The sequence below is a fragment of the Anguilla rostrata genome, chromosome 7 (assembly GCF_018555375.3).
Source record: "Anguilla rostrata isolate EN2019 chromosome 7, ASM1855537v3, whole genome shotgun sequence".
Lineage (NCBI taxonomy): Eukaryota > Metazoa > Chordata > Actinopteri > Anguilliformes > Anguillidae > Anguilla > Anguilla rostrata.
In genome coordinates this window covers 5897391-5922514 of record NC_057939.1, presented here as the reverse complement: position 1 = coordinate 5922514, position 25124 = coordinate 5897391, and the positions used below count along the sequence as shown (strand labels likewise).

General features: G+C 51.4%; 1 protein-coding gene across 1 annotated transcript in view; it reads right to left on the bottom strand.

Annotated features, from left to right (window-relative positions):
- Positions 1-1851: 1851 nt before the first annotated feature.
- Positions 1852-25124, bottom strand: part of LOC135258565 (serine/threonine-protein phosphatase 6 regulatory subunit 2-like) — a 43662-nt gene continuing 20389 nt past the window's right edge. Inside the window, exons 4-27 of the mRNA XM_064342031.1 lie at positions 21974-22160; positions 20853-20990; positions 19634-19699; positions 18794-18906; positions 18047-18160; positions 17603-17729; positions 16959-17111; positions 15854-16033; positions 15457-15798; positions 14095-14159; positions 13293-13408; positions 12523-12608; positions 12290-12370; positions 12089-12186; positions 11880-11937; positions 11473-11600; positions 10958-11133; positions 9792-9963; positions 8991-9079; positions 8492-8702; positions 6833-6847; positions 5257-5280; positions 2497-2652; positions 1852-2005 (exon numbers count right to left, since the gene is read on the bottom strand). Of these exons, the coding sequence (XP_064198101.1) occupies positions 1957-2005; positions 2497-2652; positions 5257-5280; positions 6833-6847; positions 8492-8702; positions 8991-9079; positions 9792-9963; positions 10958-11133; positions 11473-11600; positions 11880-11937; positions 12089-12186; positions 12290-12370; positions 12523-12608; positions 13293-13408; positions 14095-14159; positions 15457-15798; positions 15854-16033; positions 16959-17111; positions 17603-17729; positions 18047-18160; positions 18794-18906; positions 19634-19699; positions 20853-20990; positions 21974-22160 (2944 nt within the window). The 3' untranslated portion in view covers positions 1852-1956. The remainder of the gene's footprint in view (positions 2006-2496; positions 2653-5256; positions 5281-6832; positions 6848-8491; positions 8703-8990; positions 9080-9791; positions 9964-10957; positions 11134-11472; positions 11601-11879; positions 11938-12088; positions 12187-12289; positions 12371-12522; positions 12609-13292; positions 13409-14094; positions 14160-15456; positions 15799-15853; positions 16034-16958; positions 17112-17602; positions 17730-18046; positions 18161-18793; positions 18907-19633; positions 19700-20852; positions 20991-21973; positions 22161-25124) is intronic.

The following is a 25124-nucleotide window of genomic DNA, read 5'->3' as shown; positions in this document are numbered from 1 at the left end:
TCAACACTCGCCTGAAAGCTAATGGCTTTGGTACACACTGAGGAGGTGGAAACGTGATAAATGATACTGAACAGGAAGCAGGTTGAGCCCCCTATCACACACAAATGGGTGCGTTCACACACACACACACACGCACACAGTGATTCCCTCTCTCTCTCACACACACACACACACACACAGTGATTCCCTCTCTCTCTCTCTCTCTCACACACACACACACACACTGATTCCCTCTTTCTCTCTCACACACACACACACAGCGATTCTCTCTCTCTCTCACACACACACACACACACACATTCCCACTATAAACAACACCATCAACACTTGGTTTATGCATAAATAATGGCATTCCATTATAACATAACCAGGCAACAGTGAATATTCTCTATCCCCCCCCTATAAGAATACACCACCATGATGTGTCCACCTCATTTGCAATGACATTGATTCTCTCTCTCTCACTCAGCGTTTTTGTTTTGACAGAAAAATAATTCACTTAAGAAGGTCGAACGGCAGTCACTCAAAGAGATTTAAGAATCACCCCGCCCCCCTTCTTAATGACTGAACACATTATAATTACAGCTTGGGGAACGGCAATGGTCAACATTCTAGTAACATTCTGTCATCGCTTAACAAAGCCATGTGAATCCTCACACTTTTTCATCAAGGTAAACCTATTGTTAAGCACGCCACTTTGTTATTGGGGGGGTGTGGGGGGTGGAGGAACAAGTGACTAATTTTATAAACATTTCACTTAACCCATCGAGAAACACTGAATTGCTATTTATCTGGTGCTAATAACCAAGGTCATCCATTGTAGTCATTTCCCCAATAACACTTCACTTACAACAAACAAGTGCAGAAGATTGTCCACCACCCCCCCCCAACACAGAGGCTAAACAGCATTATTGCACATAGGCAGAGAACTCTGCCTGTCGAGCTACCCTGTATGGGTTTCCATGACATCCCTAACCTCTCGGGTGATTGGCTGAGGCTCCTCCTGGGGGTTTTACCTGACGAACGCATCGACGGAGAGCAGCAGCCCAACACTGTTTCCAGCGGGAAAGAATCAGCTGATCAAACCGCTCATGAACTCGATTTTAAATCTGTGACTACAAATTCAGAAATCTCGACCGTCGTCTTCATGAGCACAGCCTCCCTGCAATCTGTGTGTGCTTCCCCAAACCCCTCCCCCCGCCCCCCAGCCTGCCCCCCGCCCGCCCCCCCCCCCCACGGTCTATTAGCCCGAGCTCTGCTTCGCAATACTGAGAGCCTCTGTGGATTCCGAACGGAATCTGACAGCACGACACCGAGGAGTTCCGCGTCCCGTCGCCGTAGAGACGGGTGGGCGGGTCCGGGACACGAGGGGGGCGGGGCATTTCAGCGACGGCAGAAGCTCCTCCCGCTGGCGTGGCTTGCGAGGCGAAGTCTGTCCTGTGTCCTCAAGCGCCACCTGTCACTCACACGCAGCCAATACTGTTTGGGGCGGGGCGGGGTAGGGGATGGGGGGGGGGTGTATATATAGATGGAAAGGGCTGGTCCAATCCTCCAGGAAATTATGAAAAAACCAAAAAAAAAAAAAAAAAAAAACGCGGAATCCTTTGAGACTGTAATCATAAATGTCCACTGCTACATTAAAACAGTACAATTTCAACATCGGCTAAAAAGACATTTTCCGTTAGATGTGTTTGTTTATTTGTATTTTTGTTTTTTTGTTTGTTTTTTTTCAATCCTGCCCCTACCACCACCACCACCCACCCCCCCCAACCCCCAAAACCCCCAACCCCTGCCCCCCTCCCCCCCAAAGTCCCCCTCTTGATTGGCAGGGTCCAGGAACATCGCAGCATATTTAATTGCAAACACGAGAAAGTTGCATGGAGGAGGTTGTTTTTTTTTTTGGAGTAAAATGGAAGCGGTACAGAGAGGGTCCGACCTGTCCTGGTCCCGGCAGCGTCAGGCCGGCCCGTTGAGAGTGGGCTCCACAGGTGAGGGCGCCTCCTCTCTGCGGGACAGGCAGAGAAACCGTCAGCCACCACCAGGGGGCGGCAGAGCACATCACACCGCAGCGCATCACAGGCACTCGCCTGCAAGCAGCACTTTCACACACTTGCAGAGAAACAAGCCTCTCCTGCTCTTGATCTCTCCCCTGACTGACCCAGCACAAGGGCTGTTTGAACAGGAATGCGAGTGGCTGTTATGAATGGAAGGTAACCCAAAGCAACCCCGCCAGGGAGGGGGGCGGGGGACAGGAGGCAGCCCTGTGATTGGACGGAGGCCTGCTCTCCGTTTGGAGCCCCGCGTCCAGATGTGTAACTTGGCTGTACCTATGGGTTTGGGCCTGTATATTTAGCTCTGACCTGCCTGGATTTCCTTGTATGGGGAGCGTGGAGACCTGGCTCACCACATCCCTCCCTCCCTCTCTCTACCTCCCCCTCTCTCTCTCTCACTCTCTCTACACGCCACAGTGAAGATGGGAAGGGGGGCGGGGCTTACTTCTTGTCCGTCACAGTGAGGTCTGTGGCAGGGCTGGCGGTCGCCGTGGCGTTGAGCGGGTCGCCCGCTGCCTCCGTTTTCTCGGGGAGCTCCGCCCCCTTCTGGGGTCCGTCGGCGATGCTGAGCTTGGCCATGAGCGCGGTCTCCGCCTCCTCGCTGCGGACAGACGGAGGGGAGGGGCATCTGAGTCCCGGTCACCAGGGCCCCACCAATCACGTGCCCCGGGAAGGGCGCCACGGGCGTCGGCTCATCAGACACCAGTGGGCCCCCCCTCCAGGGCTGCTCTGGGACGCTACGTTAGTGGCCTAATCCTCAAACCACGCTGCCACAGCAACACACCTGCTCAATCGCTACAGGTGCCGGCCTTAAACTGGCATGTAAAATGCTGAGAAACTCTCACTGGCCAGCAAGGAACAGATGGTCAATGCAGAGGGGAATTTGGAGCATTATGCATGGAAATAATAAGCTCCCACTAATGGTGAGAGGAATAATTTCAGAAAACACTCGAGCCTTACTTCAATATTAGTTCAGTGCTGTCTGTCTTTAACTGTAGGTGCATTGTTCTTTAACTTGGTGACTGTGACCGCTACTAACGTTTTGGAAGATTGATGAGACTCGCTTAAATTAAAGGCTCAAGGCCTAAATAAGCACATGGGACTGAAAAAGGCCTCTAAGTGTGCCCCGTTTCTGAGTTAAATGGTATCGCAGTATAGCTTATGATGCTTTTCTAAGAGATTTAAGACCGTTCTACATCAAAAAAATATACAAAATGGTGGACAGCGTGACCTGAGGTGGCAGAGGTTAGGGGGGTAACTATGGCTGTTAGGATCATGGGTAATTTTAAGGGAAACAGCAAGACGTTAAGGGAAGTTAGCATGTAATGGCTGACCCACAGCAACCCAACACAGTGCAATGGCACTGCGTTGTGCATCCGACTGCCACTGGGGTGTGTATTCGGAGTGGCAGTTCCGTGCAGTACTGGCCTCCACCAGCAGGGTGTGCTGTGCACGGCCAGGCCCCAAGCCGGCGGGACGGTAATGTGCTCTTGAGCTGCACGAGCGTGTGGACACAACAGGGACTGGCGAGGCAGTGGATCCCAAGCCTGCATATATTTATGGACAGTAGCATTCATGTGTGGAGTTCGAACTGAAGTCTACAGCCCACTAGAAGCCAAGCAATACCAGATGCCTGGCCATAGCACTCTAAAGCCCTCCGTGAATACCTCCAGTGTAATACTAGTCCAGCTAAGAAACCCTTGGTGCAGAATACTGAAGGCCCAAAGCACACTAAAAACTACCTAGTTACAGCACACTAAAAACATAGCAACTGTATACTAAACGTTTACCTACAGCACATTAAAAGACCAGCTGCAGCACACTGAAAAACCTAGCAAGTGCACACTAAAGACCAAGCTACATCACACTAAAATCCTAGATACAGCAGACTAACACAAGCCTAGATACAGCACACTAAATGTCTAGATACAGTGCACTACTACAAGCCTAGATACAGCACACTAAAGGTCTAGATACAGCACACTACTTCAAGCCTAGATACAGCACACAAAACGCCTATATACAGCACTCTACAATCCTAGATACAGCACAGTAAAGCCTAGATACAGCACACTAAAAGCCTGGACACAGTACACTACGAGCCAAGATACAGCACACTACAAGCCTAGATATAGCACAGTAAAGCCTATATACAGCACACTAAAATCCTAGATACAGCACACTAAAAGCCCAGGTATAGCACACTAAAAGCCTGCATACAGCACACTAAAAGCCTAGATACAGCACACTAAAATCCTAGATACAGCACACTAAAAGCCCAGGTATAGCACACTAAAAGCCCACATACAGCACACTAAAAGCCTAGATACAGCACACTAAAAGCCTAGATACAGCATACTAAAAGCCTGGACACAGTACACTACGAGCCAAAATACAGCACACTACAAGCCTAGATATAGCACACTAAAAGCCAAAATACAGCATACTAAAAGCCCAGGTATAGCGCACTAAAAGCCCAGATATAACGCACTAAAAGACCACAGAACTGAAAATGCAGCTACAGAGCAACGGATCCAACAGCACACTGAAAGCTAAGCTTGCAGTATGGTACACTGAGCCACAGTCAGAAAACACTGACAGCACAGCTACCAAACACCGACAGCCCAGTGTGCGGAGAAAGCCTGGCCACAGTGTGCGGAGAAAGCCTGGCCACAGCGTGCCGAAATCCTACAGTCCAATGAAAGCCAACAGCACACTGAAAAAAGGTTAAAGGTCACACCTGTGACAACTGTGGCACCAGTTAAATGGGTTGCATTACCTTAACCGTTCGAGGTGTACAAATATGTGATTAGAATGTTCTTAAATGAACATTCTAATGCTGAGGTCACAATCACTACTGGGTGACTCAAAGCAGCATTCTAAAACACTGACTTAGAATTTTGGAGAAAAAAAAAATATTTCAAAAAACCTACACTTCAAAGGGTAATGATTAACCAATTTGCTTGTGAATCTTGATTGATAAGATCAGATTCCATTTGCACTTAGCTTAATTAAACTGCTCAGGCATCTTGTCCTGTATGACATTTTTTCCTTTAAGAAAGTTAAGAAAATGCAGGCATTTGAGACCTTGTTTGCTCAAATGAATGAAAGGCCTGTGCATGCTCCCGTACAGAGGCAATGCCCTGTAGGTGTGCATTATTCAGTGTGCCATCGCAAACACAGCAGTCCCTCCTTCTCTACATACCCTCTGTCTGCAGGCCTAAAAACTCTGAGCCCCGCAGCAGGGAGGGAAAGAGGGGGAAAGAGAGAAAGAGAAGAAGGAGAGAAAGAGAGAGAGCACTGTAAGAACAGCTCACACCAAATGCATGTAGAGTACAGTAAAGCACCCCCGCTCTCTGACGTTTCCCCTACCCACGTGTGTGTGTGTGTGTGTGTGTGTGTGTATATACATAGAGCAGGTGAGAAAAGTGTGTGCATTTGTGACAGGATGACCATGTGTGTGCACAACAGCTCCATGGCAACGTGTGGACCTCCCACACATGGTGCAGCATGCTGACAGATAGATAGTGGAGACGCATGCAGATTCATCCCCTCCCCCCAGAGGTCAGAGGTCAGAGGTGAGGGGTCAAGAGCTGAGTCTGAAAACGTACAGTTGGCAATGCACTGTGATAAAACAACAAAAAGGGCCCTTTTCATTTCTATGCTCCGTCATTCTCGTTTCTCCCCCCGTCGCTCGGCAACAGTCCCGCCCCTTTTCTCATAAACCAGGAAATCTGATCTGTGGTTCACACAACTCTGTCCAGCTGTGGGCCATAATTACAGGCCAGCTTCCTCTTGTGCCAGGATATAATTACGTATGAAAATAGACACACAGGCTTTATTTACACACGGGCTACATCTGAAGGATTCTGTGATGGTGAAGACCAGCTATCCTCCTAAGAGTGTGCTCTGCGCTTTGTTGTGTGCTCTGTAATGTATTCCGACTAAGTGCACAAGCCAAGCAAACAACACACTTCCCCCTCCAGAGCTTTCCCCTGTGATTCCCCACACAAATCACTGAGTGTTCACTTCAAAACACAGTAACAAATACAGCAGCGAGAACTGGCTTACCGGCGTAACTGAAATACAGTAATGACGGCATGAGCGGAAGCAGGGCGAGCTAATGCCAGCATTAAGGGTTTGTACTCTTGTGCTGTAACTGCACGTGCCACGCTCAACGCGAATGTCAAGCTGCAAGGCGGTCACCTTCTCAGTGACACGCAAGCCTCTGATTGGTTAGAGACTACGGAGCCGAGGTATCCAATCGGTCACTTTTTTTAGGGTTTTTGCAGCGTTCCCCTTGGCTCCTCGGTGACACGGAGCATTAGAGTACATTTAGAGGTGCTTTACTGTAAAGTGAACGGAGCCAGTGCTGGCTATCGCCGTGGCGATTGGCGAGCAATTTCTCCGTTACTTTCAGTTTCTGAAACAGAAAAACAGGACAAGACTGTGCGAGGTGAACAGCTCTGTCCCTCCGTCCCTCAAGACGTTCAGCCGAAGGTGCGCAGGCCGGCCAATGTCAAGTAATAAACTTAAGAGATTCCAATCAATCCTTCGTTGCCTCTTTTCAAAGGGTGGTGAGCGACTGAAGGAGACGACGGGACAGAGGACAATTCACAAGTGAACTGAAAAGCATCTACGTGCTCCTACAACAACATCTACTCTACTGATGTGGGGATCGAGCCAAATACACATCACTGAGAAACAAAAAAAAAAGAGGCGGGAAAACAAAATCAAGAGAGATGACCGAGCTTCTCTACGAAGGTCTACAGTCTGAGTACCTGTGCGTGTCCGGCCTGCTAGAGTAGGAGCCAAGCCCACGGGCGGTGCCAGAAATATTAATGAACACAGTCAACATTCACACTGTCATGAAACACACACATCATTAATGCTCAGTGACCAATTAAACTGGGTCCTGACTACATTAGCATTTAAGTGCCCTTCAATGACCAAAGGGCAGTTTCCTCCTGAGCAGTACATAGCAGCACTACACATAAAGGCAATAGTTAACAGGGAAATTTCAACCAATCGTGTAACTACTGATAATACACTAACCAATAACATGGCTTACGACTTTTTAAAAAGACAGTCAGAGTAAATACGCAAATGACAGTTGTCCTAGAAGGGGGCACTTACAGATATTAACAGGAGCAAAAGGCAGTAGTTTTTTTTTGTTGTTTTTTTTAAAAAGCACGAAGGCTCTTTGCAAAACGGGCAAGAAAAAACAACATAATTCACGGCTGGAAGAATGCTGTCCCAGTGCTGCGACAGCAGAATGCGGTTCACTCCCAGTTCACATTCTGAGACTGAACTCTCACGCAGCCCGAAGGCAAAGGCAAGTCAGCCGTTGGGAACGTGAAGGGGAGCCTCCACCGTGGAGCCTCGAGGGGCTCAGCCCTAAAGGAGGAGCTACCGAGCTTGAGGCTCCAGGTGTTTTTCCTTTCAAAGTATTTTCTTTTTGTTCAAATTTTTTTGTTCCACCCAATCTGAGACGATTAACTATGAACACAGGCCGACCCAACTGCCACCTCTGTCAGCTGGGGGGACCTTGGTAGCACGCCCATCCTCGGTAGAGGTGGACATTCCAGGGGTCAGAAAGTAAAAGTCCTGCCGTGTATTTCATCCACCCCTGAACTCAGCCAGCTGATTTAGCTCCACCTCCTGCCCTGAAGAATGGTGCTCCTTAGCAAATCCAGGTGACTGGAACAAAATCCTGGGATGAACTTTTACTTTCTGAACCTGGATTGTCCGCCTCTGATCCTCGATAGCCAGCGCCGCTAGCCGTGGCTTCTTTTTAGTGAGGATCTGATTCTGGGCTGGGGGTACATCACTGGGACAGCGGAGAGTGCAGTAGCTGAACATATGGCCTGAGGTCCCTTGGGACCAGACGGCTTTATGCAGTTTCATTTTAGGAGAGGACTTCATCCCTTTCGGCTCACCCTTGGGTGACTGTGACTCTATTCTAGGAACAGGTCACTTGACGTTACGTCGTAGATCTGACCATCGACTGTACTACAGCCAGCTGTTGCTGTCTGGGCTGGCCTACACAAGAAATGAGGGACTAAGTCATTTCTAGAACAGTCGCTTAGTCCTGCAGGGCCATAGAGTCTGAAGGCTTTCAATCTGGTCAGGCATTTAACCAGCTGATTCAACCCACTGTCTTGGTGGAACCATTTTTTTGGGTCTCCCCCATTTGAGGTCATTGGTGGTTTACAGAGAGCCTGGAAGAGGCCGGGCTCATGAATTACGGTGCTTGCTGGCTCAAAGCTGATTGGCCCGATCGAGCCTTTGAGGCAAAACAAAATCGTACGAGCGCGTCTCAATCTGGCGCCTGATTGGATGACTAAACTGGCGGCAGCGACCTCTCGGGCGTCTCTTTCTCGGGGGTTACCCGCGACCCACTCAGGGGCTGCGGGTGGCCTCCACCCGGCCGGCCGTACCTCGTGAAGACCGCCTTCTCGTTCTTGGCGTCCATGGTGAGCTTGATGGTCTCCTTGCCGGCGCCCGTGGTGATGGTCTCCGTGACGATGTCGGCTTTGTCCTCCTCGTCCTCCTCGCTGTCGGAGCCGCCGGAGGAGCTGCTGTCCGAGGCCACCAGCGGCGCCTTCCTGGCCACGCACACGTTCCACGCGCACGGCGACGAGCCCTTCACTGCACGCACACACACACACACACACACACACACAAATGTTGCTACACACTCCTGCACAAAAGCACCGTGGAAACATTTCTTTTTTTGTCGGAAGTAAATATTCTCCAACGTACATGATGTGATCAAAAATCATTTGCTCGTAAATTAGTCGTTTTATCATAAATGATTCGTTTAGACACCCGGTCTCCCGGGAGACGGCAGCGCTTCACTGCAGAGCTACCGAGCGCGCTTTCCCGGGCCCCCGGGCCCCCAGGCCCCCTGGCCCCTGGGACGGGACCTCTACTCACAGCTCTTATCCTGGCTCTGTTTGGGACGCCCTTCCGAATCGGTGCTCTCGGAATCCACCGGGGAGCTGCACCTGGGGCCGGACTCTGAGCTGCAGAAACCCAAAATAAGAGCCCCAGAAGACACAGCTTACACCCCCGCCCCGGCCACTCACATGAATTAACCTACATGAATGAAAAACAGCATTTAATAAGGTAGTAGTGAAGCTGCTGGGTATGTGCACTAGGAACCAGAAGGTTATAGGTTCGACTCCAATAGGTTCGGATGTTGCCACTGTACCCATAAGGAAGGTATATCCAAACATGCAAACGGACGAAATGCATCACGCAAGCTAGCACAAGTGGCTCATTGAGCAATAGGAGTGTCCAATAGCAAAGAGGCTGGACAGGAACTGCGTCTTGCAGGCCCATATCATTCATGATGAAATGGTAAATGGACTGCATTTATAAGGCATTTATATACTGCACTTATAGAGAGCTTTTTCCAGCAACTACAGCTGCACAAAGCACTTTACAATGAATGCCTCTCATTCACCCGCTCACCCATTTACACACACACACAAACACACACACACACACACTCACACACCAACAGCGAGAAGCAGCCAAGCAAAGCGCCAACCAGCTCGTAGGGAGCAGTCAGGGGCTGGGCGTCGGGCTCAAGGACACCGTGACCAGAGGGCCAGGGATGGAGCCGGCCGCTGGAACCGCCCGCTCCACCCTTCAGAGCCAGGCCTGCCTTCTAGAAGGATCCGGCCCCCCCCCCCGAGCCGCCATTGCGCTTCTGAGTCATTCCTGACTCACCAGCAGAAAGGCTGGAAGTCGGTGAACTTGGCCCACCCTTTGTCCTCGATGTGGGCGGAGTCTCGCTGCGGGGAGGCGGAGTCCCACAGTCCGGCACCCACGTCCACCGCCGTGCCGGGGGCGGGGGCCTTCGAGTTCACCGCGTCCTCGAAGCTGGCCGTCCATCCTGGGCCTGTGCAAAAACACAGCATATTACATTACCGATAATAAAGACATTAGGGATATTGTGCTAGCAAAGCATTAAATGTTGTCTTGAAGCAGATGAGGTTTACATACAGCTTCATACAGAGATATGCCGCTAACTCACCCTCCCATATCATTTAATGTGCAGTGTGTGTGTGTGTGTGTGTGCACGTGCGTGTGTTTCTGTAACAGAGAGAGTGTGTGAGAGACAGAGTATGTGAAAGCATGTGTGTGCGTCACAGAGAGAGTATATGAAAGAGTGTATGAGAGAGACGGAATATGTGAGAGAGCTTGTGTTTCTGTGTGTTTCTGAGTTCCGTGTTTGGGTGCAGCAGGCTTCTCCAAGGTCATTTTTTAACAAACTAGTGAATTACAGCAGTGGTGCATTGTGGGTAGGGCCAGCATTTGTTTTCAAAGCAGTTTTCTCACATGCATTACAGCCATGCCTCTGTATGAGGCCAGTCTTCTCTGATTTCAGGTGTCAGACAGTTACCAAATCACACCTCCCACGTCAACAAGCCAACTACTACTTAATGATTAAAAGCAATGTCCCCACACAGCCACAAGCTCTCAGTTTTATTACAACAAAATAATATGTGGCGGAAGCAGATTTTTGTGCTATTTCATTCTGTTTTAATTTGTGGGAGGTAGCTCACACACACATAAAGTGCAGTTATATCACTTGCACAAGCATGTTAAGTAGAAGGCCTTTCATAAAAATGAAATGGTTTGCAGCAAGGGTATAATTATAAAGACAAGATTAGAATAGATTAACTGAAATTCAAATGAAAAGAGATGAACTGAAATTTAATTAAAATGTAAGGCTTAAAATTTGTAACTCAGTTTTTTTTTGAACAGTGTACTCTGTCACTGTGTGAAGATGTTCAGTGTAAGTTTGTGATCATATATAAAGGCAGATTTTTTGTGGGAGATGCATTAAAAGAACATACGATAAAGAAGGCAGACGGTCCGCTGTCACTCACTTCCTGTGGAATCCGCCTCTTTGGCCTCAGTCTGGCTGGCGTTTTTGCTGTTTTCTGTGTGGGTGGAGCTCTCTTTGGACTCCGCCTCCTCCTCGCCCGAACCGGCGCCTCGACCCCGCTCCCCGTTCTCCATGTCAGTCCTGGAGGAGCCCTCGGAGGTGCGCGAGACCCCAAACCTGCAGGAGGGGAGCCGGAGTAACCAGGGCAAAAGAATTAGGCCAACAAAGAGAGTAGGGTGTGCAAGGGCTTCTGGGAAATGAAGTTTGGCGTTTCATAGTATTGTAGTTTCTTTTTAAACTATATGTGAGTGGTGTGTACTCTCATTGCTTTCTGTCAGCAGCCTTATTCTATAACGAATGATGGTTTGGTTGAGGAACACGCCGGTTTTCAAATTCATGAGAGTAACACTGATGTTCTCTGCTTTTGTAAGTTGCTCTGGATCAGACTGCAATGTAATGTGCATATTCAATGTATTAAAACACATTTAACCGACTAAGGTGAAACGCTCAGTCTACCTTGTTCTGGATCTGACTTGTGTTGCATAGTTAATTTCCTTTTCCTCCCAGATGTCCTCCTCTTCCTCGTTGTCGTCGAACTGCTGTATCCTCTCCTTGCAGCAGGCCTCGAACACGGCGGAATTCGCCTGCGTTTGCGAAAAGAAAAACTGTCGGCATCCGGAAGGTTCTACGCACCGTCACACGGCCGACCCTGGCCATTCTCTGCCCTACCAACGGCATGGCAACCCTACTAGAGAGCAGCCAATCAGAAGTGTTCTGTGTGGGACCAGCCAATCACATTCTGAGGGGGCTCTGTGTATCTGTATTCAGGAGGCCGATGTCTGGATTCAAAATGTCTGGTTCTTCAGAGCGGCAAATCGCCTGCAGCCGCAGCAGATGTTATTTAATGACAGAAAGGGACTTACGCTGTCGTCATCCGCATCCAAACTGAAGTTGATCTCTGCAATCCTATCAAACGTGGCACTGGAAAAAAGAAAAACATGCAATTTACTGTTTAAGCAGAGGATATCCTTCCAACTAAACATAATAAAGCGGAAATACTCATGTTACTAGGAACTCTGTATGTATTAGGACCTACAACGAATCAATGCACAGCAGTAGAATAAAATCTCACTTGATGTTGTCGTCGTGCTCTGCGAATTCCTCGTCGTTAAACCCGAACTGATCCACAAAGTTTGCCGTCATCTGTTGGATCTGATAATCCGAAAACGCCTACGGAATAAAAAAAAAAGGGAAAACGATTCCATTGGCTGAAACAAGATCCAAAACTGGAATACAGGACTTTTAAAAAATTCAGCCCTGAAGCTCCGCCCACCTGCTGGAGTGACAGCTCGTTGGGGAAGGGGCCCTCCATGTCGTCGTCCTCGCTGGAGGAGTGCAGGTGGTGCGAGCTCACCTGAGAACACAAAGGCCCCGATTCAGCGGATGCTCCCTTTGCATTTCACTTCCAGCTGTTCTCACGTGCGTTGAGTCAGAGTACAAGATATACAAAACATACTCAAAGGTGCAAAACACGTGAAATGCATGAAATGCGCGTTCGAGGCTCACCAGGTCCACAGTGTTCCTCCTGTTGGTTTCTGTCAGCGTCTCGTCCACAAAACTTTCCCAGCGTCCTCTGCAGTCCTCTGGCAGCTCTGTAACACCAGAGCGGTGATTAGTGCATGCCAGCGACTGAGGGGACTCCTCCGACTGCCCACACAACACCTGAACACTGACGCACTGTCATATATGAACCCTGTGCTCAGAGCCAAATACCACAGATAATACAAACTAACAGCTAATCAACTGTATGTTGAGTACCGTAATTTTTTTAAAATTAGGAGTTATTTTTGCTGTAAATGCAAATGGCCAGCATGCTGGCAGCCTCAGAAAGACCCCTCGAAGTGTTCACAGCTGCTTTCCCTGGTGCTATGCGCCCCCTGCAGGCAGGTCAAAGCAACTACATGGATATTACTGCACTGCACTGTCGGGTGGGTCAGGTGTACGTTAATAATTCCCCAAAAATCCAAAACTTTGTCTCGAATGAGCTTAAATGGTATGCTCCACCCACATCTGAATTTGAACAATGAAAACAGGCCTAAAAAATGTGCAAGGAGATAAAGTGAGAGACAGCATGGGAAACGGGTGAGATCAGAAGGTTCAGCGACACATAAACATGGCTCCCACGCGCACACAGGTACATGCAAACTTAAAAATGACCAAAAAGAGAGTAGATCCTCAAACAAGGATGTGTCCTGGTTTAAAACATAATCCCTACCTCCCCCACACAGACAGACACACACACACACACACACGCAGACAGACGCACACGCTCGCACCTTTGATGAGGTCGGCGACCTGGGCCTGCACGGGGCCCTTCTCCATGTTCTGCACCACGGCGTTGGCTATCCTGGTCAGGTGCCCCATGTTCCCCCTCCTCATCCCCCCCTCAGCCCTGTAAGTTGGGACAGCAAACGCAGAAACCTCACTCGCAAACAGCCAAAAAAAAAAAAAAAAAACCAACAGCCAGCCAGGTAACAAAAATCAACATGCTGTCAGCACGGTGACAGTGGAGCGTGGTGGGGGGGGGCGGGGCAATTTTACAGAAGGGAGAGTTTCAGCAGAGAACATTTATCACCAGAGACAGGTCCCCTTCACGGTTCAGCAAAAAAAAGAGGTTCCTGCCGCTGTTTGAAAATTGTTAAATCGAATGAGCTCCCCGTGATGTCACTTCAGGAGGAGGGTTTTCCCACACACGGCCCAGAGGGTGAGGCATCTTGGTTCTATAGAGAGTCTTTAGTGATATTATTAGTGCTGGATGTGGTCTCTGTGTTTGGCCTGCTGCTGCTGGCTCTCTGATACTGCCTGCCTATTTATGGAGAGAGAGGTTTCTCTTCTGACCTCCTGAGCTGAACGCAATGGGGCCGACTCTGACTCTGACACGCTAATACTGGATTAGCCCGCAGATACCTGAGTAACTATAACAGTGTACAGGGTTAGCGTTAGCATTAGCATATGGCTGTTCTTAATGCAGATTCCTGTGTAACTGTAACAGTGTACAGTGTTAGCGTTTGGTTGTTCTTACTGCAGATACCTGTGTAACAGAGTACAGGGTTAGCGTTAGCGTTTGGTTGTTCTTACTGAATTTTGTCGTTTTCCTCCCAGGCGTCCAGTATCCGCTGCACCAATCGACACTTCTGGAAGAGCTGCAGATACAGAACGCACACACGCGCACACACACACACACACACACACACACACACACACACACACACAGATCAGATTGAAGAGTAGCGTAAGCGAGCTCAACACCACCCACATGGGATAACGGATAAACTCTCCCCATCTCACAGGAGGAATGTCAGCCCTGAACAACGGCCAGCGCAGTGAAAATCTGAGGCTAACCGAGTGGCTAACACACAATAGCCCTGACGCGCTTACGGCCCTTACCGTTCATCCTGGGTCCCCCCCCACCCCCTGCCCCCCCCCGGCCCACCGAGGGGACGGACACGCCCCATTAACCGGCAGCAAGAGGGGGCCATTACACCACGGAGACGCACACGAATCTCAGTCATTTTCTGCAGCATATCTCTCATAATCGCGCTGGTTTCACAAAGTGAAACATGAAAGGATGGTAGCATAAGAGGAGGCGGGTTTCGGTGCAAGATGATGAGTTCATGGTGATGGCTCTTTCTGTGGTTTCAACGGGGCCAGTTTCAGTGCAGGTGACATTTTCACCGCCCGCGTTCGTGAAAACGCGCGTTCGCGAAAGACGGGTCGACCGCCGAGGTCGGTCTAACGCGGTCGTCATCCACTGCCGTCTGTGCGCGCGCGGGCGGCCATGTTGACGTGGGAGGGCCCGGCCACAGGCTCCTCATGCGCGGCGGACTCAGGTTACAGGCGCCAGGGGGAACCGCTTCCAGCGAAAACACAATCAAACAAAACAGGGTGATACAGACACGAGACGAGGCCTGGAGGCCCTGTGAAAGCTGCTCTGGAGAGACTCAAAGTCTGTTTCCTTCATTTAGACCATGTCCCCAAAAGCCCCTACATCAACCACTGTTCGGTCAGCAGGAACTCATCAAAAAATGATATGATAGTATAGAGTGCGTGAGTGAATGGTGAGCGAATGGTGTGTGTGTGTGCCCTGCGACAGATTGGCGGCCTGTCCAAGGGTGTAATCCTGCCTCTTGCCCCAAAGCACGCTGGGATAGGCTCCAGCACCCCCCGCGACCCTGCCCAGGATAAGTGGGTATAGATAATGGATGGATGGATTCCTTGCATGACAAAGAGTTTAAAATGGTGGGAGGAGTTTAAAGCGAGAGGGGGAGTGGTTTAGTACGAGGGAGGAGATTTGAAAACGAAAGGATGGAGTTACACACGCGAGAGGGAGGATATTGGCACAAGAGTGGGTGGAGTTTAGTGTGAGAGGGAGGAGTTTATCATGAGAAAGGGAGGAGCTTTTGCAGGCAGAGGACAGGAAAGGGAGTCTCGTTCTCTTACGTGAGCAACCAGGACGTTGTGTCCGGAAGCGTCGGGCGTGTCCGGGCCGGTCATCTGGCTGGCCCCACCCTCGCCCTGCTCCTGCCCCTGCTCCTGCCCGTGCTTCTGCCCCTGCCCCTCCCCCTTCCCCTGCTCCTGCCCCTGCTCCTGCCCATGCTCCTGCCCATGCTCCTGCCCCTTATCCTGCTCCTGCCCCTGCTTCTGCCCCTTATCCTGCTCCTGCCCCTGCTTCTGCCCCTGCTCCTGCCCCTTCCCCTGCTCCGGCCCCTTACCCTGCTCCTGCCCCGCCCCCTGCCCCTCCCCTTCCCTGCTCTTGCCCCACCCCCACCCCTGCTCCTGCCCCTGTGCCGGCCCCTGTGCCTGCCCGCCAACTGCATCTGCTCCAACCCCTGCCCGCCCCCTGCGTCTGCTCCTGCCCCGCCCCCTGTCCCTGCCCCTGCCCCTGCACCCCCCCCTGTTCCTGCCCCAGGGTGCCCATGGCCTTCTCCTCCTGGGACGCGTGGTTCAGGATGGCAGCGACGCACAGCTCCACTTGTAAGTGCAAAAAGTTGTTCCAGGTGTATTTAAAAAACAAATCCTGCCGAGAGAAAGAAGAGAGGGAGGGGGGAAGGGGTAGAGGGGGAGGAAGGGGGGGAGGAGGGAGAGGGAGAGGGGAGGGGGGAGAGGCAGATGTGACTGTGCCAGAGACACACGGTGTCCTCTTGCCTTAAAAAGGCACCTGGGGTGCTCCCATCACATAACGAAGCCTGACATTCGCCTGCGCATCAAGCGTTCATAACTCAGCCCCGCGAAGACCGCTGCTGTTCTTGGCACGTCCAAATAAACACTTTCCCAGGGTTGCTTTCCAAATGCCCAAAAGAGCCCGGTCGATTCCAGGCCCCAATCAGCTAAGCACGTAAAGAAAATACAGTAAGAGTAATTAAATGACTCGGGAGACCACCGTAAGACGGTTCCACATTAAACTGTGGGCATTGGGACTACATTTCCCATGCAGACCTGCGTCATGCACTAGGCCAGAGGATCGTGCCTTGCGCTTACACATCCACACGCGACGCTGCTCCACGCCACCGTTCTGGCATCCGCGGTCTGCAGCGATGCCAGTTATTCATAGTTGCGGTCATTCGTCACACCCACCTCAGAAGTGGCTTTGGAACGAGTAAACCAGCGGTGTCCGATCTTACCAGAAAAGGGCCGGTGTGGTTTTTGCTTTAGCCCAACACTCCGACGCTCGATTTAACTAGTTAGCTACTAAAGGTCTTCAATCGAGAGAAATGGTACAGTTGAATCAGGTGTCTTGGGCTCAAGTCCTGGGTTAAAAGAACAACCAGCACCCAGACCCGCCCTCTTCTGGCAAGACCAGACACCCCTGGAGCGAACAAACGTACTAAAACAGAAACCGGCACCTGCACCCTTTTCGGGTAGGACCGGACACGCCTGGAGCGTACGCGCGCGCGCACACACACACACACACACACACACACCGCGAGGCTCCGGGGACTCACCAGCAGCAGGTCGACGGTGTCCAGGCGGCAGAGCTCCTGGCTGACGCTGGGCGTGCTGGCCTGCAGCAGGGAGGCCACCATGCGCGCCACGTGCAGCCGCGAGTTCCCCAGCGGCTCCTCCAGCAGGCCGATCGTCGTCAGCATCGCCGCTTTCTGTTAGCGAAGGGGGGGGGGGGCATTAGAGAGGACGTCTGCCAACTCAAAACGAAGACCTCTGTGAGGTCCTCTATGCAGTGCAGGAGAAACGATATGTTTGAAGTGCAGGGTCCACACAGGGATTTTCTCTTCGATTCAAGCACACTGTAGTCACAGAACTAGTCTGTCTATAAAAGCCATAAAGTCAGCACAGCTGGCAGAGACTGACAGAGATATCTCTGCTGGGCGCTTTGAAGTGTAATCGCCATCTCCTCTGCTTCCGGTTAAGAGAGAAAGGAAAGCTCCATGTCCTCTGGGACAGGGAGCGAGGGAGAGAAGAGGGGGAGATTGAAACAGGAAGTGAAACAGGAAGAGGGGGAGATTGAAACAGGAAGTGAAACAGGAAGAGGGGGAAAGAGTGAAATAGGAAGAGGGGGAAAGAGTGAAACAGGAAGGGGGAAGAGTGAAACAGGAAGAGGGGGAAGATTGGCTCTGCTAAAAGGTCTTGCCTTGGGGGGCTGGAGGAGCAGCTGGTGGAAGTCCTTTAGATGAGGCTGGATGCCCTGTAGTATGCTGCTGTTGACAGTGTAAGACCTTTCATATCCCTGAGAACACAGGTCCATCAGCCCTTCCAACCTACAGGAGGAAAGGAGATAAACACAATGAGTGAGAGAGTCAGCCAGTCACTCACTCACTCACTCACTCACTCACTCACTCACAGACACGAGTGCATGCACGCACACACAGACTCACACAGATAAGAGCCCCCTCCCCAGACCGCCATTAAATTATTCACTGAGAGAGATTAAATTAGGCTAAGTGCCTCTACAATGGGATTCAAACTCTTACCCTCCTGACCCTGAGCCCAGCTCCATGTGACCTAGTGCCCCCGTACCCGCCCCGGTGCCCACCCTCGCGCGGGAACCCCAAAGCGGGCGAGGCGGGCGACTCACCCCGGCCTCCTGGTTTCCAGTAAGGTAAGCAGCACTTGAGTTCCGTTGACGATGCAGGCCTCGCTCTTCTCCTCCGGGAACATGTTCTTCAGCAGCTCCTCCACGCTCTCCTGCCTGGAGTGAGGGGACAGGACTCTGAGCTGGTGGGCGGGGGGGAGAGGACCCTGCCGGCCGCTCGGGCCGTCCAAATTCAAGCTCGGGCTGTCCTCCAATCAGCTCGTTACTGATGGAGCACCGAGCAGCCGAAGAGCTCATTATTATCACTGTAATTAATCTCAATCCCATGATTAAATGTGGGTAATTAAAACAGGAAGAAAGTATAAGTACAGCCTCCAGGCAACAAGGCTTTTCTGAAAAAGCAGCACTTTAGTGGGAAAAGCCACCTGTGGGTCCTCAGGTCCCTTCCGCAGTACGCAGCTGTTTAAAGGAGGCTCCCTAACTGCCTTACTGTATATCAGTGCAGGTCAGGCTGGTACACAGCCAGTGTATGTGAGTGGATCAGAACAGTTTAGGTTGGTAAATAGCCAGTGTATAGGGTTTAGGGTTTAGGGTTTAAGGTTTAAGGGTGGACTTACGACTCCAGCACGGCGAGCAGGGGGTTAGGGGTTAGGGTTTAGGGGTGAGGCGTTACAGTGTAGGGGTTAGGGTTTAGGGTTTAGGGGTTATGGTGTAGGGTTAGGGTTTAGGGTTTAGGGGTTAGGGGTTAGGGGTTATGGTGTAGGGTTTAGGGGTTAGGGGTGGACTCACGACTCCAGCACAGCGAGCAGGGGGTCCGGCTCCATGCTCTCCTGCAGCTGTGTGGCCTGGTCTCTGCTCAGACGGATGATGTCACACAGGGTCTGTGAAGCGTTGGATTGCCTCTGCAGAGCAAACACACACACATGCACACATTTACATTCATTTATTGTACACTCGTAATTTAGGTTGTTTTAGGAACATAAAATAAGCATTAAAGAACATCAATAAAGACAATAAAATGGAAAAAAACAGGAAACAAAGGAGAGTGCACACAACTACACACACACAGGCACACCGATATCAATCCTCTTTGCAGACTCCCTTCACAAAGCACATGGCACCAACGCACATCACACACATCATCATATCGACAGGAGACGAGGAAAACAAAGAAAACAAAAACAGAAGGGAGGCTGCCCTTCAACACGCGGTCATATCACAGGGATGTCTGGTCACTGCGGAGCGTGCGACACACACACACACACACACACACACATGCGTCCCTATCACCGCGTGTCACGGGTTACATCACCGCTGCACCGCAAACACGGCACCAACGCGCCTCGCTCCACACGCGACTGGGACTGTGTGTGTGTGTGTGTGTGTGTGTGTGTGAACGAGCATGTGCCAATGAGCTTGTGCGAACTAGCGTGCGCGAACGAGCGTGTGTGAATGAGCACAGCGACTCTCCGGGTGGGTTTGCCAGTAACCTTTGGGCAGTAACAGAGCCTTCAGCTGCGGTCCTCCACGTGCAGGGAGTCCTGTGTCCTGCTGGGGACAGACGCGGGGCAGGGTAACCCTATGAATGTGCACTGTGTTATTACGAGCTGCGGGACGTCCCAGACTCACCTCCTCGTCCTGGCCCGTGTGAATGAGCCCAACGAGCCTCTGAACCAGCTTCTCCTCGTTCAGCCACTGAGGAGGACAGACCATAAAAAACACTGAGTAACACACACCTTACAGCTCATCACATTTCAGTAATAACAATAACAGTGGCCACATTTACACCAGATGTTTCGTCCTGTTAAAAAATGGATTAGGAAATGTGCCGATACCAATACATGACTAAGTACATTCATTAATATCTAAAATGCAAATAAATGGATTATTCAAACTGTGCATAAATTCAAATACGGATGCAACGATTCAAATAGTATCTTAACACACGTATTAATTTCCCTATTAGCCGATCCGCGCAGTTTTTGCTCCCGTGTGTGTTTTTCTCGGCTATCAATGAAACGGACGGGTGTCTGGAGGGCTAATGGCGTTTACAGCTGGTCCGTTAGGCCAGCCTGACATGTGTAACCGACAGAGAGATCACTGGCGTTTTGGCGCATGATGCACCGATGACTAGTCGATCAGAAGAGCATTGGCTTTTTTTTTCTCAGAGAATTAAAAAAAAAAAAAAAAAAAACACATTTGGGAGGCATGCATGTCAGCATTTGCAAGCCAAAACAACACCTGCGTGGCTACAGCACAGGAGCGCGTGACGCTCGCTCCAGGTGGATTCCTCGGATTCCGGAATGTTTTCTGAACGCACGCGAGGCTTCCGTTCCTCTCGCCGAACTAAGTCACCTCTTTCTCACCTGCTGAAAGCCGAGCGTCATACTTCTGCCTTACTCAAAGCCCCTGGTCCACAATGTTTAGAGACGTGTAGGTGCCCATTAAATCATTACCCATCGCCCTGCAGAAGGGGTGCTCAACTCGACCCCTGCAGGAGCGCTGCGGGCACATTCAAGGGCACCCAAAGTTTAACATTTTAAAACAGACACGGGGCAAAACCAAGCCTCCAGTCACAGAGCGTCCCGTAACGTTGCCTCAAATAAAACAAATAAAAAAGCCATTAAATACCTAAACAAGACTGCAAAATATGTAGTTAATCCAACAAATGAAGCACAATGCTCTAACTTCACCCTGTGCTATTACAGTGTATCTACCCGACGCCAGTCCGGATGTGTGATATCGAAGCGCTTCTAGAACCTTCTGCCCGGGGTGGGGCGCCTCTTTAAGGCTTCGCAAACCCAGGGCAGCGCCTGTGCGTGAGCCTCAGAGGTAGCGGGGGACTTACAGCGAGGACCTCCTGCCTCAAGGGGGCAGGCTCCACGCAGCTGATGAGCCGGAGCAGCAGGTCCATCATGGCGGAGGTGTCGATGTGCTTCAGCACCAGGCCGATGAAGCCCTCTTTCTTCCTCAGGAAGGTGATGACCTGGAGGAGGGAAACGTGGATTTGGCAAAAGCTTTCTCAACGACTGTATCACTGAAACAGCACAGAAGGTCACCACCCAACCCCCAGACTTGGGGGGGGTCAAACTGAATCCAAAGGGGGCCGCAGTGTTTTCCTTTCAATCAGCAGCCAATGAAGGCGTTGAAAACATGGGGTGTGGATTCCTGAGCCAATCAATGACTTCAATGGAACACTTGTGCCGAGAATCAGCCCCAAAGAATCAGCAGACGCTGCGGCCCTCCAAGACTGGAGTTTGACACCTGTGACCTCGGCAGTTTGAATTCAAAAAGTGGCCTTCCATGGAAGATACTAGATCTTCGATAACAACCCAATGGCCAGCTTCTGCATCACTTCTATTTCTGGAGGTTCCACTTGGAAACCATTTCTAGTGCAATGTTAGTTTCTGGTGCAACACTGCAGCTTAGAAATATTCACAAAGAGGGATGAATGATGACAGAACATCAATTACCAACGCTAGAGTCTTTGGCAATGCTCCTTTGTTGAATTAAACCGGAACATTTTGGGTTCAGTGTTAAGAGAGACCGAGAATAAGTGTAGAGAATCTGTAGCAGTAGTACCCACCATAAGTCACAGCAGCCCCAACCACAATAAACGTGTAAACACTCATCTCGCGTCAGAAGTGAGCTCCGTCCTAATGCCCTTCCGCGAACTCACGTACGGATGATTCATGCGAGTCACGAGGGAGATGAAAAGAACAGGAAATTATGGTCGGCTGGATTTACGACAAGCTGTGGGGAGCACAGCCGCGTCTAATATATTTTGGCCTCTGACAGTTTACGGCGTTTGGGTTTTTCCATGCTCATGCTACTTTCATCTTTAATTATTTTTGAAACGTGTGGTGAAGCGCTTGGGGTGCACGCTAGGGTTTTGCGGGGGACCCCACGGGGGTCCCCCGGGCCCCGGAGTGGAGCGCAGGCTCGGCCCCGGGCCCCGCGGGCCCTCACCTGTTCGGTCTTGCGGGCGATGAGGTTGCCGATGGTCTTGCTGAAGAAGCTGGCCAGCAGGGGGTTGAGCGGGGGCTGCTGCTCCAGGAAGCCGTACAGCGTCTCCAGCAGAGACTCGTCCCCGCCCAGCTTGTCGTTGATGTGGTTCACGTCCGAGGTCAGGAGCTCGCAGGCGATGTTGGGGTACCTATGGGGGGTTGGGAGGGAGGGGGGAGCACAGTGAGAAAGGGCGAACACACAGCACGCTCCACAAACCCGGACCGAAGGTCCTGAAGAAACGAGAAGCCACACCGTGCCTGGAAACATCACCGCCTTTGGTGCATGAAACATGAGGAGGGGGATGTTCGGACGCTACAACCCTGCGTGATGAATAACCGCGGCTGACCCAATCCCCCGCCCCCCGCCACCCCCCTATCTGATACTGCAGTCAAAGAGCCGTAAACGGGGAGGGGAGGGAAGGGAAAATCGACTGGGGGGGGGGGGGGGCAGAAAAATAAATGATCTGCAGCATGTTTCCGGCTCTAATTATTTGAGATTGCCCGACTGCAAAGAGATCCCAGCCAGATAAGAAGGTAACGACCCCGACGGGCTCGGCCGCTTTGAACCGACGGCTCAGATCCTGGCGGCTCCGTCTTCATTAGCGCCCCGCTAACGAGCTCTCTCTGCTAACGAACCCGGTGGGCGGAGCCTGTTAAAGGGTCACAGCGATCCCCATGTCCCTCTTCACTGGGGGACGGCCCTGGTTCCCCAGGCCTCTGTGGAGAGCAGGGAGACGGAGGTGTTCCAGGTAAGACGGGCACGGTTCCGCCCATGGGAGCTGCAGGACTGTGAATGAGCACCACGGTACTGGAGGGAGGGGGAGTAACTGGCGTACAAATACAATTCAAACCACAAACACCCACGCACACACACAGACACAGACACACACACGCATGCACACAGACACAGACACACACACGCATGCACACAGACAGACACAGACACACACGCTTGCACACAGAGACACAGACATGCACGCATGGACTCTCACTCACTCTCTCACTCTCTCACACGCGCACGCATACACACAGACACAGACACGCATGGCCACACACCCAAGCACACACACACACACACACACACAGAGCCAGCTGCACCCCCTGGCACAGGTCCGGCGTCTCACTCTCTCAGTAGACGGAACCAAACTGAATTAGAACAAATCCCCCAGAGCTAATCACCCCCCCAGCCACAGCGCAGTACTGGACTGGGCTAGCAGAGGGTCAGGGAGAGGACAGGAAGTGTGCGCAGGAGAGGCCTGTTCGGAAGGGAAAGAAGATCAATGGCCCTTCTTCTGAGGCCTGGCATGCTCGCCTGTGTGTGTGGCAGGGCGTGGGCAAGCTTTCCTCTGTGCCAGCTGCACCCCCTCCCCTCCCCCACTGCCCCCCCCAGAAGGAGCCCCACCACCTGACCCGCAAAAGTCAAGCCGCTAAATCACTGAGCTGTAGTGCAGGCTGAGCCAGAGTCCGTTACAGCCCTCAAAGTGCTGCAGGCATCGTGTTGGCCACCTATATCTGGAGTGCAAAAGGATGGGAAAGCTTGAAAAACCCAGAGGTTACCAGTTGGTCTGAAGCAAAAAAAACTAAAACCTTACGTTTCTATTCTAGATCGGTTCCTTCAAAATTGCTGACACCACACACGTAATTAAAAGCCAGAGCTTTCTGGTTATTTAAAACGCACCGTGGACTTCTAGAATGCACGGGACAAGCTGGAAAGGCCCCATCAAGCTGCCAGATTAGTTTTTCGGTTAAGGACAAAGCAAAGGTCGTATTCCATATCCCGTGAACTCAGAATGACCTGCCTCGACTTTTGATCCACTGTTGTCACCCACAAGAAAACTTTGGAAATGTTTTTTCTTTTAATTTATCTCTGAGGACCAGAAGCTGATGAAATGACAAAGTGAAAACCGTAATGGTATTTCCTGATGATGCCACTAATAATGAAGAGTACAAATTCCCTTCGGGGGGGGGGGGGGATCCTCGTGCTTCAGAGTTTCATGGCGTTTCTGGCCCGGATGCTGAACTATCTCCCAAGGGAACGCTAGCTCTCTGCTGCAGAATTTGATCAGGCTCCAAACTCAAAAAACATTTTTTTTTTTTAAAAGCCACATCTAAAACAGAGCTGACTAATGGCCTGGCTCCGGGGCTGCCTTTCTGACCGCCATCCTCCCCCGTGCGGTTATGTCATCAGTGCGAGACGCCGCCCAGGGGTCAGGGGTCATCGGGGGGGGAAGGGGGGGTCACACACACGCGAGAGGTCAAACGCTAAATGAGAACCGGCATGTGCGGCAGGGCCAACTCCCCCGTGAAAGAGCGGAGCGGCTACCAAACCCGGCTCAGTGTGTTCCACAGGGCTCAGTGTGCTCCACAAGGCTCAGTGTGTTCCACACGGCTCAGTGTGTTCGCAAGGCTCAGTGTGTTCCGCAAGGCTCAGTGTGTTCCACACGGCTCAGTGTGTTCCACAAGGCTCAGTGTGTTCCACAAGGCTCAGTGTGTTCCACAGGGCTCAGTGTGTTCCACAAGGCTCAGTGTGTTCCACAAGGCTCAGTGTGTCCCACAGGGCTCAGTGTGTTCCACAGGGCTCGTGTGACGGCTCGGTGTTCACGGGCTGGTGTCACCAGGGCTCAGTGTGTTCCAAGGGTCAGTGTGCCACAAGGCTCAGTGTGTTCCACAAGGCTCAGGTGCCACAGGCTGCAGTGTGTCCACAGGGCAGGTTTCCACAAGGCCCCAGGCTCAGTGTGTTCCACAAGGCTCAGTGTGTTCCACAAGGCTCAGTGTGTCCCACAGGGCTCAGTGTGTTCCACAGGGCTCAGTGTGTTCCACAAGGCTCAGTGTGTTCCACAAGGCTCAGTGTGTTCCACAAGGCTCAGTGTGTTCCGCAAGGCTCAGTGTGTTCCGCAAGGCTCAGTGTGTTCCACAAGGCTCAGTGTGTTCCACAAGGCTCAGTGTGTACCGCAAGGCTCAGTGTGTTCCACAAGGCTCAGTGTGTTCCACAAGGCTCCGGTTGAGGCTTCTGCCCTGAACTTCGTAAGGACAACCTGAACGCAGGGATATCAGAGCCGTTCATGTCTACCCTGCGGCTACTCGGCTGGTTAGTCATAGTTTCCCGATCGGGG